Here is a 15082-nt window from a genome sequence, read left to right on the forward strand (position 1 = left end):
CAGTTTGCTTTCTGGAAAGGGGTTGGACTAGAAGACCACCAAGGTCCCTTCCAACTCTCTTATCCTACTCCAAGCAGTCACAGAGCTGAACTTACCTTTGTAAACAGGAAAAAAAAAAGGAAAACACCTTCAGGATAAAATAAACCACCAAGAGTCAGTAAAGCAGTGGCAATTTTTTTAAAATTACCTGTTCAAACCAGATAATAACATAAATCATACACTTCCGCTGCAGGGGAAATTGGAATGATTACAGTAGATAAAATGGAAATGCTGTCTTTCTACTGGGTAGTGCTTAACCAACTCAATCTTCAGTACTAGTGGCTGTAGATGAATACATATGAAAATGACACTTTCTCAAGCAGCTTTTTCAAATAATGTAATCCGATGATATACCACAAGAGGGTAGTGTGGTGATAGAAAAAATCTCCCAAGGAATATGGATTATGGTATCTTTTGGTGGGGTTAGTGGAGGGGGGGGGTCTGTACTTTTGGAACTGTAATATAAAAAGTAGATAGGGAATCAGTGGAAAATTACCAAATCAGTGGTTCTGCAGAGAAAATCAATGCATTTTTATTTTCAATATTTATAATCTGCCCCAATTCTAACAGAATCTGGGTGAGTACCAATATATAGGTAGTCCTCGATTTACAACCATAACAGCCCAACATTTCTGTTGCTAAGCAAGACAGTTTAAGTTTTGCTTCATTTTATGGCTTTTATGGCTACAGTTGTTAAATTAATCACTGCAAGTCATTGAGTTAGTAACATGGTTAAGTGAATCTGGCTTCATTGACTTTGCTTCTCCAAAAATATGGCAAAAAGGGATCACATGCTCCCAGGACATTGCAACTGTCATAAATACATGGTAGTTGCCAAGCGACCGGATTTTGATTATGTGACATTGAATGCTGCAATGGTCGTAAGGATGAAAACAGTCATAAGTCAGTTTTTCAGCACCATTGTAACTTTGAACAGTCACTAAATGATTGATTATAAATTGAGGGACTACCTGTAGCCTGAATATTGTTGCAAAGCATTTTTCTGATCCCTACATTCCCCTATCCCATTTTAATCCAAGTATCTTTTGAATTTTCCTTGCTCTTCAAACTCATGCAGAAAACTAAATGGTTTCAGAATAAATTAAAAATACAGTGATATTTTATTTTTAATATTACACATTACCGGGTATGTCTCAGGATTGCCTGAAATATAACCTATGGTATATCCATATAACGATTCCACCTGGTGGTGAATGTATGCTGATTTCAGTGTTCGCTAGCTCTATACATATCTGGAGGGGAAGGGAGAACAACCTTAAAAATCCCAAAAGTGGCAGACTTAGAAAGTGGAAGGCGCAAGTGTTTGTATTTAGCCAATGACAGATTTGCTGCTTGTCTACGACCTCATATGGATCCCTCCCTAATTTACATACTTACCCAAGAGCCCTCATGGAATCTGTTTCAAATTTGAGTTAATATTTATTTAGAAAATGTATATATCCACCTACTTGCTCACAGTGGCTCTAGGCAGTTTACAAACAATAAAAATACAATATAGAAAAAAATAATAAAAAATAAAAACAATAACCACCCACCCATCTACAACACACAGTCAAATAAGCCAGTTGATGGGCTCCATCCCACTCTGGGTGTCCCCTGGCAAAACCAAATCTTCAGGGCCTTAAAAAGGAATGTCAAAATGGGGGGGGGGCAGTCTAATTTCTGAAGGGATGATATCCCAAAGAGAGGGATCCACCATGGAGTATGTCCTTCTTCTGGGTCCTACCTCCTTAGGGGACACGACCCGCAACATTCCTTGTCTCCTTGGTCTAGTGGGTTGGGCGGATATGTCTGGCAAGAGACGGTCCCTCTGATAACCTGGTCCCAAGCCATCAAGGACTTTAAAGGTGACAAGTAGCACCTTGAATTGCACCCAGAAGCAAACCGGCAACCAATGCAGCTCCTGCAGGAGAGGTGATACATGTGCACACCGGGGTCTGCACAAAACCATGCGGGCCACTGCATTTTGCCCCAACTAGAGCTTCCAGTTGCTTTTCAGGGGTAGCCCCATGTAGCGGAACGAGTTGCAATAGTCAAGACAGGTAGTGACTAGGGCATGAATGACCATGAGTATGGAATTTTTGGTCCAGGATAGGGCATAATTAGTGCACAACCCACAGTTGCGCATAGGGCCTCCTGGCCATGACTATATTAAAATCTATGTTATATTAAAATATATTAATATATTAAATAGATATATTGAGCAAGTGAGAGGAGACACATACCAAACAAATATCTGGTTTATTTACAGAGTACAGCAACCCAATCTATTATTTACAGAGTGCAATTGCCAAAAGGTTGGTGAATAAACAGATAGCTGTTGAGCTTGTGGTTCCCAGTTGTAAATGGAACATGGTCAGCTTTGATCGGATGAAGTTTCAAACAAACAGTAGGAAGAAACTGAATTAGAAAGCTTAAGCTACGGAAGCAATGCTTATTGAAAAGCACTGTATTCAGCCTCTGGGTCTAATAAGTGGAATGGCCCAAAGCGAAAGTGTATGGTTTGCCAGCTCCAGCTCCATACTAAGCTTTGTACCACCTAGTAAGGTGCACATCCTAAAAAATGGGAAGGACTAGGCTCTCTTAGGAGAGGTTGCCCAGACTCAAAAACAGCAGAGATCTAGTTAGGAGTTGTGCTGAAAGATGGGGAAGTTTAGGAGGTAATGAAGGAATCAAGGCAATAAATTGGTGGCTGAGAACCACAATCTGCACAATCACAGTGGGTGCAAGATTCTACATGCAAATGAAATAAACATCTAAGAGGCCTACGATAATTTAAAATAATATATGTAAGGGACCAAGGGACAAGAGAGAATGAAGTGATGAAAGGAGAAAGTGCCAGCTGGGTTTTTCCATGCAATGACCAAAATGTGTTGGACAGCCAGCCCTCTACAATTCTGTAAACCTCTAGACAAAATTGTTATTAGCAAGGACAAATGATCACTGTGAATGGAGCCAATGATGGTTACTTTTTCTTCAAAGAGCCTTTAGGTTTCTTTTCTTTCCCACATGGCCACGATTTTTGACCCTTCTCTTCCTTTTTCCCTTTCACGTTGTCTAAATTCTCATAGAGGGTCGGTTCCTCCCTTTGCCTGTATAACGAGAAAGGGAGCAAAAGAAGACAAACAAGGTTCATAGACAATGTTGAATCATCATTGGGCTTGTTTTGTGCAACTTTTCATATTCCTCTCTTTCTTGCTTTAAGGAAAAACATTGTTGCTTTCTGTTTATCAGATGACCCACAAGAAAGCAACCATTAAATATCGACTTTCAATCCAGTTTTGTTTGGGGTGTTGTTCTTGTTTTTGTTTTGTTTTTGCAACTCACATTTAATCAGTTTGCATAAATAGACCGAATATTATTTGATTTACATGAAAAAATAAGGAAGTTATTCACTAAGAAGAGTGGGTTGAGACGGGGTGGAAAGGAATAAATGAGAATCTATAGATCCAGAGTGTGATCTCAAATTATATTTGAGCTATTCAAATTCTGAGAACATGTGACAGTTTATTTAAATCCAGTTTTGTGCCTGTTCAGTAGATAGCCATACCAATTAGTCAAAGTGAGGTGCTTTCTGCTATTTTGAAATGTGTTGTCTTCCTCATACATAGAGCAGGTTATGTAGCATTTTTAAAAAATAACCTTTCAATGCAGCACATACATGGCACAAAATCATATTATTGGAATGGACTTTGGACATCAATCATTTGCTTTCACATATACACAGAATCAAATTTCAGAATTCTTTCAATTCATCAAATTGCCAAGTTGCTGTTAAAATAGCATCAGCAAAGAAGATGCTTCAAAGATGTCCTGTTAAATACTTCATAGTCTTAAAGGTTCTGTTAACATTTAGCTGAAAGTGATTTTCCTGCAACTTTCATCAATTGGCTTTAATTCTAAATTTTAGAGCAACAAGAGACACGTAATCTCTATTGTGTGTGACAAGTATTTGTAGACCGCCATCATGGCTCCCTTTCATTCCCCACCCCCCTCTAAGCTAAATCTTTCAATTTATCTCTTAGGACATTGTTTCCCAAGTTTTGATTCATATAGATATTTGTTTTCAATCATAGTACCCCCAAAAAAGAGAGACTGTTTCAAAGAGTAGTGTACACACACAGCAAGTTTAGGATGTTGTTACGTATGTCACTGATAGAGACCAGGAAAATATCCATTATTGTTAATTTCTTCTATCCAGTTTAAATCCAACATTGCTGAACATTTTTTAAGACATGAAACTTGCATATAGTTTAGAGTTTGCTCCAGGAAAGAATAATGTTAATTATCTAATGTCTACCACTTTCAGAACATCGGATTGTCTTCAAAAATATTATTGCTTGCTTTGAACAAAGGTCTTACCTGGAAGATTTTCTAGAAATCTTTGGATGTGAGGTCTTTTGGGCAAGTGGGTAGGTGATATTCCCATATTCTGATTCATTCAATCTTCCTTTCGGAGACTGCAGCAGGGAGAAAAGGGGTAAAAGTAAAGCTAGAGCCGGGGTGGGGGGGGGAGATATTCGTTGTTCACTGAACACTCTCTGACTGTATGGAAGACAAGGAGCTGAAACTGCCAAATGTGAACAGAAGGAAGCTGAAGTCTCCCCACACAACCAAAACAAACACCCGCTCTCCCACCATCCGTTCTTCTTCTTCCATTCTCCAATCTGTGAAGGACCTTGAAATCTCTCCTTTGCTGTGATCCAGACTGGCAAGTCTCTTGGTCAAGATCCACTGATTACTGCAGAGCAGTGAAGGTGACAAGGGCTCAACCAATGAGGATAAACCAGCTTGGTTCTCTAACAAGTGTCTCTAATGTGGCTGCTAGAAGATGAATGTGCCATTGCTACTGTCCCTTTGCTAGGGAGCTAACTTTCTTGGCAGGTGCCATCTGCTTTTCTAGAGGAAAATACAATCACCACCCAAAGTAACACAATGGCATTTGCATGCCTTCTTCAATCCACTACCTGCAAAATGTCCCGCTTCTTTTTGGTGATTTCTATAAATTGACATATGGCCATATAGATGAACTTGTACTGAGCTTCAGTCTGCACCATTCCTGAGCGCTGCGACCGGACCATTTGAATGGCCTTTGGAATATCTATGTCACAATCCAGTCCTGGGGCACAATGAGAAAGAGAAAGGCGGAATAGGAAAACAGGTTAAAATATGCAGAATCCATTGGGTGTAGTGGCTAAGGTGCTGGCCTAGAAACCAGGAGACTGGGACTTCTAGTACCCCCTTAGACATGAAAACCAGCCAGATGATTTGGGGCCTGCACTCACACTCCTGCTTCACAGAGTTGTTGTGGGGGAAATAGAAGGAAGTATTAGGTATGTTCGCGCCTTGAGTTACTTATGAAGTAATAAAGGTGGGATAAAAATCTAATAAATAAGTAAAATATTTACATAGAAGGATAAAATAGTTTTTTCAGATGAAGTACACATGTTCAGAATTTCTAGGCTGTTTTTCTGCAGGTAATTTGTGAATCACTAAATATGAAAAGGTAAATTTATTTAATAAAAGATTTAATTAATAATTAAGTCATAACAACAATCAAGCAGCATTTAAGCATTTTTAAATCCTGCTGATTATACTTGCAAAAATGACCTGTTTATGTTTAAACAGGATTAAAGATACCTGTAGTAGCCTCCTTAAAGTCTGTAGAATTTCAACTCTGATACACTAAATATTTATTTGATCAGGGTTTAAGTTTCAATGCAGTGTTTGGCTTTAAATGCCTAGAAATGACGATCACCAGAAAGGTAGATATAGCAACTTCCCTGTCGTGGCTAATTAAGGGTCTTTCTCTACTTCACCCTAACATGCTCTGCCAACCTCTTTCCTGCTATGTCTCCCAGAGAGGATGAGAGAGAGGATGAGAAAGAGAGAATGAGAGATGGAGAGAGAGAACGAGAGATGGAGAGAGAGAATGAGAGAGAGAGATGGAGAGAGAGAATGAGAGAGAGAGAGAATGGGGACGGGAGGAAGGGAGGGAGAGAGAGAGTCTTAAGTGATCCTTGGCTATCCCTATATGGTGTTTCCTCCCCTTTTCTCATAGTATCTCAAAGGTTTGCAGGTCACTAGTGGGAAGCACAAATGGAAGCTTCAGCCAATCCAAGGTCAGATACCCAAAATGGTCTCACCTTTGGTGGAAATCATATCCAACGTCATATCAATGACAATGATGGTCCCAGTGCGACCAATCCCAGCACTGTGGAAAGAGGAAGAAATGGGGATTATGGGCATCGGAATGCATTCCGGGCACAAAACAGGCACATTTCAATAAGTTTATGTCACTTTAGAACTGTTTTTTAGCATCACTAACTCTTTCATCCAAACTGAACAGCAAGCTGCAAACATGCTGTGCAGCAACAATTAATCCACATGATAAACATTTGAATACACGAGATTTGAAAAATACAATAATACTCAGTAAGCCATACAGTTGCTGTATTTATATGATACAACGTGCATTGAAGGGTTAACATACACAGATTAGTATGGGGCCCCTATACTCATGGGGCCCACAGGCAAGTGCCAATCAGGCCCATGTGTTAAGACAGCCCTGGCAATTAAGCACCCACAATTTCTGAAGGCAAATTGTTCCACTGGTTAATTGTCCTCACTGTTAAGAAGTTTCTCCTTAATTCCAGGTTGCTTCTTTCCTTGATTAGTTTCCATCCATTGTTTCTTCTCCTGTCCTCTTGTGCTTTGACCCCCCTCTTCTTTGTGGCAGCCCCTCAAATATTGGAATACTGCTATCATGTCACTCCTAGTCCTTTTCTCTAGACTAGCCAACTCCAAATCCTGCAACCACATGATTTGGAATAGTGCATTCAGTTTTAGGTTTGCCATCACGGGTATAGCCGGGTCTTCTGTTTGAGAAGGGGGTTGGCCTAGAAGGCCTCCAAGGTCCCTTGCAACTCTGTTATTGTGTCATTTATTATTTTGATGATTAGCGAAGATAGATTTTAGAAAGAAGAGAAATATGTTGTAGCTTTAGAGAAAGAGGTAAATTTATAATTATATTTGTAGTTGTTATAAAGATCGGAAGTCATTTCTTTGTATTTTTTTTCTTTCTTTTTTCTTTTTATTTACTTTTCCCCTTTTTTGGACTTTTAGCTTTTTCTTTGATTTCTTTTTTTCTTTCCTTTTATTAGTTTGTATTGACTCTTATCATCTTTTTAGAAGGAGGCAAAAACTTTTAAAAAGAAGATGGTCGGTTTTGCTGGATACCAGATAAATAAAATTCCCAGTAGCATGCAGAGTTTTCTTTATAGTATATTTCACAATATGCCCTCATTAGCAGCAGATCACTCACCTGCAGTGCACTATGATGGGTCCAGCTCTTGGGACACTCTCCTGCATCCGATTGAGTTCATCAAGGAAGGTAAGAACCCCTCCAGGCTCACTAGGCACTCCGTGGTCTGGCCAGCTCAGGTATTGGTAATGCCAGATGTCTCTCAAAGCCTCACTCTAATAGAATAGAATAGAATAGAATAACAGAGTTGGAAGAGACCTTTGAGGTCTTCTAGTCCAACCCCCTGCTTAGGCAGGAAACCCTACACTACTTCAGACAAATAATATATGCATACAAAAGCACACCCTCATGTCTTGCTGTTTTTTCTTCTATTCGGTGCTGTTCCTGCTCTTCCATTGTGCTTGCAGTAACTAAAAAAAATCCCCACAAAGCTCTCGGGAGCTTTGAAAGTATTGACAGTAGAAGATGAGTTTTCTTTTTCTGCCAGTCAGCCAGCCAGAAACTTCAGGAGAACAAAGAATGCTTCCTCTGCCCAAAGAATGTGGAAATGTTGGTGCGTCTTATACACAGAATATAGCCATTCTTGGCCTCCCAAAACCCCGCCCCGCACGTCCCGTTTTCGCCAAAACCAAGTTCGTTTTTTGCAAAAATGGGGCCTGTACTGGGTTTGGGAGGCCTGCAGAGTGCTCCTAGGGGCTGGGGAGGGCAAAAATGTGACATGTTGGGGGTTTGGGAGGCCAAAAACAGGCCCGTTTTTTGCAAAAATTGGGGCGTTTTTGCCCTCCTCAGCCCCCAAGAGCACACTGCAGGCCCCGTTTGTGTATTACTTTCACATCCACCTCAGCATATGATATGGCATTTGATGCCATCTTACATTGTAGACAAACTAATTCTGTCCCTGGGGTTTGAAGGAAAAAAAGGTGACTTTCCAGGAGATGCTGCTCCTGCCCAAAATGAAGCCTTTTCATCCCCCTGTTGATGTAGCTAAGAGTTCTTCCAGATGACCTATTAGGGATGTGGATATGGCATCCTGGGCTATGTCTCTGCTCTTCTGAGCTGCTGTCTACATTAGAATCCACCATAACCCAAATCCTAGCGAACATTTGTCAGTATATTCGGCTCTGCAAACAGGTGGGGGAGGGAAGGAAACAAACCTCTAGGAAAGATTGCAGTGAGATGCCAAACACCATTGAGAATGAATGCTTTCAATCAATGGCTGGAAGGAGATCAAGAGGTGTCCATTCAGCCAAGATCTTTTGGGTGAAATCATCATCAAAAGGACTCCTATTCAGACTAGTTCAAAGGATGGATAAAAGAGTATTATACCTCTGTCTCCTTTTCATTTGTTAGTTTCCACCAAGGTCTGGAGTCAAAGGGAAATGTTCTAAGGCTTCAGGTACTCACATTATTGATTGGTGAAAGCCGAAGTTGTCGGAGTTTATAGTCTATTGCCTCACGCTCTCCAATATTTTCCACAATATATGGCCCGTACTCTTTGCTGCTTCCTACTTCTGGCCAGTAAGGAACACATTTATTCTATTAGGAAACCAGAAAAAGATAAGGGAGAGGACTGAAAGAGCATCATTGGAACTTTATTTAAATTTAGACTTTTGTTAAAAGCAGTTAAACAAGTTTACAGCTTTCTCCTTAAGTGCAACATTGAAGCAGTTTTTAGGGTAGCCAAAGTGATTTTAGTGGAAGTCCAATTCAATATTAAGGGAAGAATTATGATGAAGCATATCTCTGTCCTGTTTGGTCCTCTCCCTGAATTTCTTTCATCAATACGGATTGTTTATGCTGAGCTTATATTTGGGAGATTAGCAACATCTCTTTCTCTCCCTCCCTCCCTCCCTCTCTCTCTCTCTCTCTTTATTTATTTATTTTTCTTTATCTTTATCTATCTATCTATCTATCTATCTATCTATCTATCTATCTATCTATCTATCTATCTATCTATCTATCTATCTATCTATCTATCTACCTACCTACTTATCCATCCATCCATCCATCTATCTATCCATCCATCCAGCTATCCATCCATCTACTTACCCGTCCTTTCTCCACCTCCTGAGTGGTCATCACAATGATGCGTGAATTTTCTTGCCATACCATCTGCCAGAAATCATTAATGGTGGCCTCAAGGCAACCTTGGCTGGCAATATAGGTTTTACTGCATTCCTCTGGACTGAACAGCTCATTCTGCCAAGAAATAAAGAGATGAGATTAAAAAAACCTCAAGAAATAAATTCCCACTCCTTCTTTTCTCCAGATATTACAGGGTAAACTAATCCTCACCCTGATGTAGTTGGCATTGATATAGTCCGACCCAGGAATATTCACATCTCTGTCTTGAAGAATAACTCTGGAGTGGTCAACTGGAAGATCAGACAAGCAACATGTCACTGAAGAATCACACCATTTGTAAAAGGATCTTTAGTACATTTTCTAGATACAAATGGCAGGAGGCAGCTTTTATTTCCTATGACCCATCTGAAGCACCTGAAAACACAGTCCTGAAATTCTTATTTATTTATTTATTTATTTATTTATTTATTTATTTATTTATTTATTTATTTATTTATTTATTTATTTATTTATTTATTTATTTATTTTATTAGATTTCTAGACCGCCCTTCTCCCGAAGGACTCAGGGCGGTGTACAGCCAGGATAAAAATGAACAATATACAATTAAAAATTAAATTAAAAGACTTATTATACAATTTGGCCGAAAAATTAAAATATTTAAAATCTAAAAAACCCCAATTTAAAACTTAAATAAAATTTAAATTCAGAATCTAAACAGTCTAAGAAAGCCCCGCGCGAACAAACAAGTATGTTTTCAGTTCGCGGCGAAAGGTCCGAAGGTCAGATATTTGGCGTAAACCAGGGGGAAGTTCATTCCAAAGAGAGCCCCACAGAGAAGGATCTTCCCCTGGGGGCCGCCAGCCGACATTGTTTGGCGGACGGCACCCTGAGAAGTCCCTCTCTGTGCGAGCGTACGGGTCGGTGGGAGGCATGAGGTAACAGCAGGCGGTCCTGTAAGTACCCAGGCCCCAAGCTATTTCCAAAATAGCACTGGCAAATCCTCTGACCTCAATAACACTGCTTAGTTGGAATGCAAGGTTTTGTTATTCAGTTCCTCTACTTCTTTCTTTTCGAGGAGATTCTAACATCCTGCAGAAAAGACCAGAGGTAATGTGTCTTTCCCTCTCCATCCAGGGAAGGAGAGAGAATAGGAAAAAAAGCCCTCAGCAGGCAGCCTGTGGCCTTGCTTGGCAGGGAGCAAAAAGAAAAGCTGTTCAACAAAGCTGGTATACCAAACAATGCCATTGTAGCCACAGTACCCTGATGACTTCACAGCTGAAGGGATGGGAAGGAAATGGGAGAACCATAGTCCTGGGAAGGAGTTACTCTCATGAGAAATAGGTTACTCACCAACCCCATGGAAGAAACCCAAAGAGCTTGAATTGTGTTATTGCTCCTCCCTTTCTAGTTTTAGTCACATTCCATGACTTTCTCACACTTATTTAGACTTGTTAGTTTATTTTAGATTTTAATATATAGTCTTGTTTTAATCATTTAAAGTTATTTTGCCAGTTTTATATTATTTTATTCTGATATGGACCATTTTTTCATTCTCCAGTCAAATTTTATAAAAAATAAATAATTTTGCTAGTTACTCAAACTGAAAAAGTTTCCTTTAAATGTTTGGGCATCCAAACTGGAAGAAAATTAACTTGACATCAAGTTAATTAACATTAAATTAAATTAACATCAGGAGAAAAGTCACGGTAATTCATAAGGCAATATATCTGTGTATGTGTATATGTGTATCAAGTATTACAGATCGGTCACACAAGAAGAGCAAGGTATCCAAAAAGAGAAGCCACCTTCTGATTGGTGATTCAATTGTAAGGGATGTAAATTTAGGAAAGGATATGGAGGTTTTGAAAGACGTCAGGTGTCTACCTGGTGCTACTGCCAGCAGAGACAAGAGACGTATTCTTAAGATAGTCAAGAATGCCAGTAAGGATTCTGATGTTGATGCTATTATACACCTTGGCACAAATGATCTGTCCCAAAAGGATGTGCTTTCTGTGCAGAATGATTTCCAGAGCTTAGGGTATGAACTTAATAGCATAGGTTGTAGGCTTAACTTTTCAGAGGTTTTACCAGTACATAAGGAACAAAAAGGTAAAGGCCAGCGTGTAGTGGAGTTTAATGTGTGGCTAAAGGAGTGGTGTAAAAGGGAAGGCTTTGGTTTTATTAGTCATGATGTCTGCAACTGGTCCAATGAAAAATTGTACAAAGAGATGGATTGCATCCATCAAAGAAAGGACTGAGTTACTTAGCAATACATTCACAGATTTTCTGGATAAACATTTAAACTGAACAGTGGGGACAGAGAATTAACTGATAAGGAAAATTTCTGTCCCCAGCAATCGAAAACTAAAAGGGTTATCAGTGCATGTAACATAGATGTCTGTATGGGTAAGACTATCAACCATGCTATCAAGCAAAACCAAGCATTTAACAGTGAGTGCCATACCATGTGCACTAAACCAACAGGTGGCATGAAAGTAGGGGCAGTCAACACAGGTTATGTAGACAGTAAACACAAGATCAATCCAAATGGACTCAAATGTCTATACACCAATGCACAGAGTATGAGGAATAAACAGGGTGAATTAGAAATCCAAGTAAATGAGGGTAGATATGATATTGTTGCCATTACGGAAACTTGGTGGGATGAAACTGACAAATGGAACATACAGCTAGAGGATATAAATTATTTAAAAGAAATAGACCAAATAAAAGAGGAGGTGGAGTTGCACTATATAAGAAATAACTACATCTCTACAGAAATAGAGCACAACAATGATGAAAATCATCTTGAATGTATTTGGGTCAATATAAAAGGGTGAAAACGATATTGCCATAGGTCTATACTATAGGCCACCCAACCAAACAGAGGAAGTAGATGAACTTTTGCTAGTCAGCTAACTAAGGTATGTAGGAAGCACATCACAGTAGTAATGGGGATTTTAACTACCCTGACATCAACTGGGAAACAAACTCTGCACCAAGTGGAAGATCCAACAGGTTCCTAACAAACCTAGCAGACAACTTTGTTTCCCAAAAATAGAGAAGGCGACAAGGGGTCAGCCATATTGGACTTAATTCTCACTAACAGAGATGAAATGATAGAAGGTGTTGAAGCTACAGGAACCTTGGGGCAAGTGACCACGCAATATTGGAATTCAACATTAAGCAAATACAAGTAGTAGAACAAAGTCAAACTAGAGTCTTGGACTTTAAGAGAGCTAATTTCAATAAACTTAGAGAGATCTTGAGAAGGATTCAATGGATGAGAATCCTCAGGGGGAAAACAACTCAAGAAGCTTGGGAAATTTTGAAAAGTGAGATTATAAAAGCACAGTCTAACACAATACCAATGAAGAAGAAAAATAGTAGATCACAAAAGAAACCAGCATGGATGCATAAAGAACTATCTGACAAATTGAAAGACAAAAAGGACAAATATAAAAAAATGGAAAGAGGGCAAATAACTAAGGCAGAATATCAGCAAATAGCCGAGCCTGTAAAGATGAAGTGAGGAAAGCTAAGGCTCACAATGAACAAAGGCTAGCGACAAAAGTAAAAATAATAAAAAGCTTCTTCCAACATGTTAAAAACAAGAAAAAGTCAAGGAAACAATTGGCCCATTGCTGGGAGAAAGTGGCAAGAAGATGACAAGCAACAGGAGAAAGCAGATCTACTTAACTCATATTTTGCATCTGTCTTTACACAAAAGGAAAAAGCAATCCAACCTATCAAAAACAGCACTACAAAAAACAGATTAGAAACACAAGTTAAAATAGGGAAGAAAATGGTAAGTGAACACCTGTCTACCCTAGACGAGTTCAAATCACCAGGACCGGATGGATTACACCCCAAGGTTCTGAAGGAACTGGCAGACGTGATCTCAGAACCACTGAACTATATCTTTCAAAGATCCTGGAGCACAGGGAGCTGCCAGAGGACTGGAAAAGAGCTGATGTAGTTCCCATCTTCAAAAAGGAAAAAGCAATCCAACCTATCAAAAACAGCACTACAAAAAACAGATTAGAAACACAAGTTAAAATAGGGAAGAAAATGGTAAGTGAACACCTGTCTACCCTAGACGTGTTCAAATCACCAGGACCGGATGGATTACACCCCAAGGTTCTGAAGGAACTGGCAGGCGTGATCTCAGAACCACTGAACTATATCTTTCAAAGATCCTGGAGCACAGGGAGCTGCCAGAGGACTGGAAAAGAGCTGATGTAGTTCCCATCTTCAAAAAGGAAAAAACAGATCCAGGAAACTACAGACCTATCAGTCTGACCTCAATACCGGGAAGATTCTGGAAAAGATAATCAAGCAACGAATCACCGAACACCTAGAAGCAAACAAAGTAATAACCAAAAGCCAACATGGGTTTGTCAAAACAGATCATGCCAGACTAATCTTATCGCATTCTTTGACAAAATGACAAAATTAGTAGACCAGAGGAATGCTGTTGATATAATTTACTTGGACTTCAGTAAAGCATTTGATAAAGTAGACCATAACCTACTACTAGATAAAGTAGAAAATGTGGGTTAGACAGCACCACCACCAGATGGATTCGTAACTGGCTGACCAACCGCACTCAACGTGTAGTCCTCAACGGAACTACATCCACATGGAGGAAGTATGCAGTGGAGTACCCCAAGGCTCTGTTTTAGGCCCAGTACTCTTCAACATCTTCATCAATGACTTGGACGAGGGATAGATGGGGAACTCATCAAATTTGCAGATGACACCAAGCTGGCAGGAATAGCCAACACTCCAGAAGATAGGCTCAAGTTACAGAAAGATCTTGACAGACTTGAACATTGGGCGCTATCTAACAAAATGAAATTCAACAGTGAAAAAGTAAGGTTCTACATTTAGGCCAAAAACAAAATGCACCAGTACCGTATATGTGGTACCTTGCTCAATAGTAGTACCTGTGAGAGGGATCTTGGAGTCCTAGTGGATAACCATCTAGATATGAGTCAGCAGTGTGCAGCAGCTGTTAAAAAGCCAACACAGTTCTGGGCTGCATAAACAGAGGATAGAATCAAGATCACGTGAAGTGCTAGTACCACTTTATAATGCCTTGGTAAGGCCACACTTGGAATATTGCATCCAGTTTTGGTCGCCACGATGTAAAAAGATGTTGAGACTCTAGAAAGAGTGCAGAGAAGAGCAACAAAGATGATTAGGGACTGGAGGATAAAACATATGAAGAACGGTTGCAGGAACTGGGTATGTCTAGTTTAACAAAAGAAGGACTAGGGAGACATGATAGCAGTGTTCCAATATCTCAGGGGCTGCCACAGAGAAGTGGGAGTCGGGCTGTTCTCCAGAGCACCTGAGGGTAGAACAAGAAGCAATGGGTGGAAACTGATCAAGGAAAGAAGCAACTTAGAACTAAGGAGAAATTTCCTGACAGTTAGAACAATTAATAAGTGGAACAACTTGCCTTCAGAAGTTGTGAATGCTCCAACACTGGAAATTTTTAAGAAAATGTTGGATAACCATCTGACTGAGATGGTGTAGGGTTTCCTGCCTGGGCAGGGGGTTGGACTAGAAGGCCTCCAAGGTCCCTTCCAACTCTGATGTTATGTTATGTTATGTTATGTTATATCTATGAAAGGTTGTGCAACATGCAATAAAGTGCTAAGCAG

The 15082-nt window shown here is 39.7% G+C and overlaps 1 protein-coding gene across 1 annotated transcript in view; it reads right to left on the reverse strand.

Moving 5' to 3' along the window:
• Positions 1 to 2284: 2284 nt before the first annotated feature.
• The window catches only part of PTPN6 (protein tyrosine phosphatase non-receptor type 6), a 37471-nt gene continuing 24673 nt past the window's right edge, over positions 2285 to 15082 (reverse strand). Inside the window, exons 10-17 of the mRNA XM_058171380.1 lie at positions 9620 to 9699; positions 9374 to 9523; positions 8729 to 8860; positions 7385 to 7539; positions 6207 to 6274; positions 5028 to 5179; positions 4423 to 4520; positions 2285 to 3152 (exon numbers count right to left, since the gene is read on the reverse strand). Coding sequence (XP_058027363.1) covers positions 3026 to 3152; positions 4423 to 4520; positions 5028 to 5179; positions 6207 to 6274; positions 7385 to 7539; positions 8729 to 8860; positions 9374 to 9523; positions 9620 to 9699 — 962 coding nt within the window. The 3' untranslated portion in view covers positions 2285 to 3025. The remainder of the gene's footprint in view (positions 3153 to 4422; positions 4521 to 5027; positions 5180 to 6206; positions 6275 to 7384; positions 7540 to 8728; positions 8861 to 9373; positions 9524 to 9619; positions 9700 to 15082) is intronic.

The sequence above is a fragment of the Ahaetulla prasina genome, chromosome 2, assembly GCF_028640845.1.
Source record: "Ahaetulla prasina isolate Xishuangbanna chromosome 2, ASM2864084v1, whole genome shotgun sequence".
Lineage (NCBI taxonomy): Eukaryota > Metazoa > Chordata > Lepidosauria > Squamata > Colubridae > Ahaetulla > Ahaetulla prasina.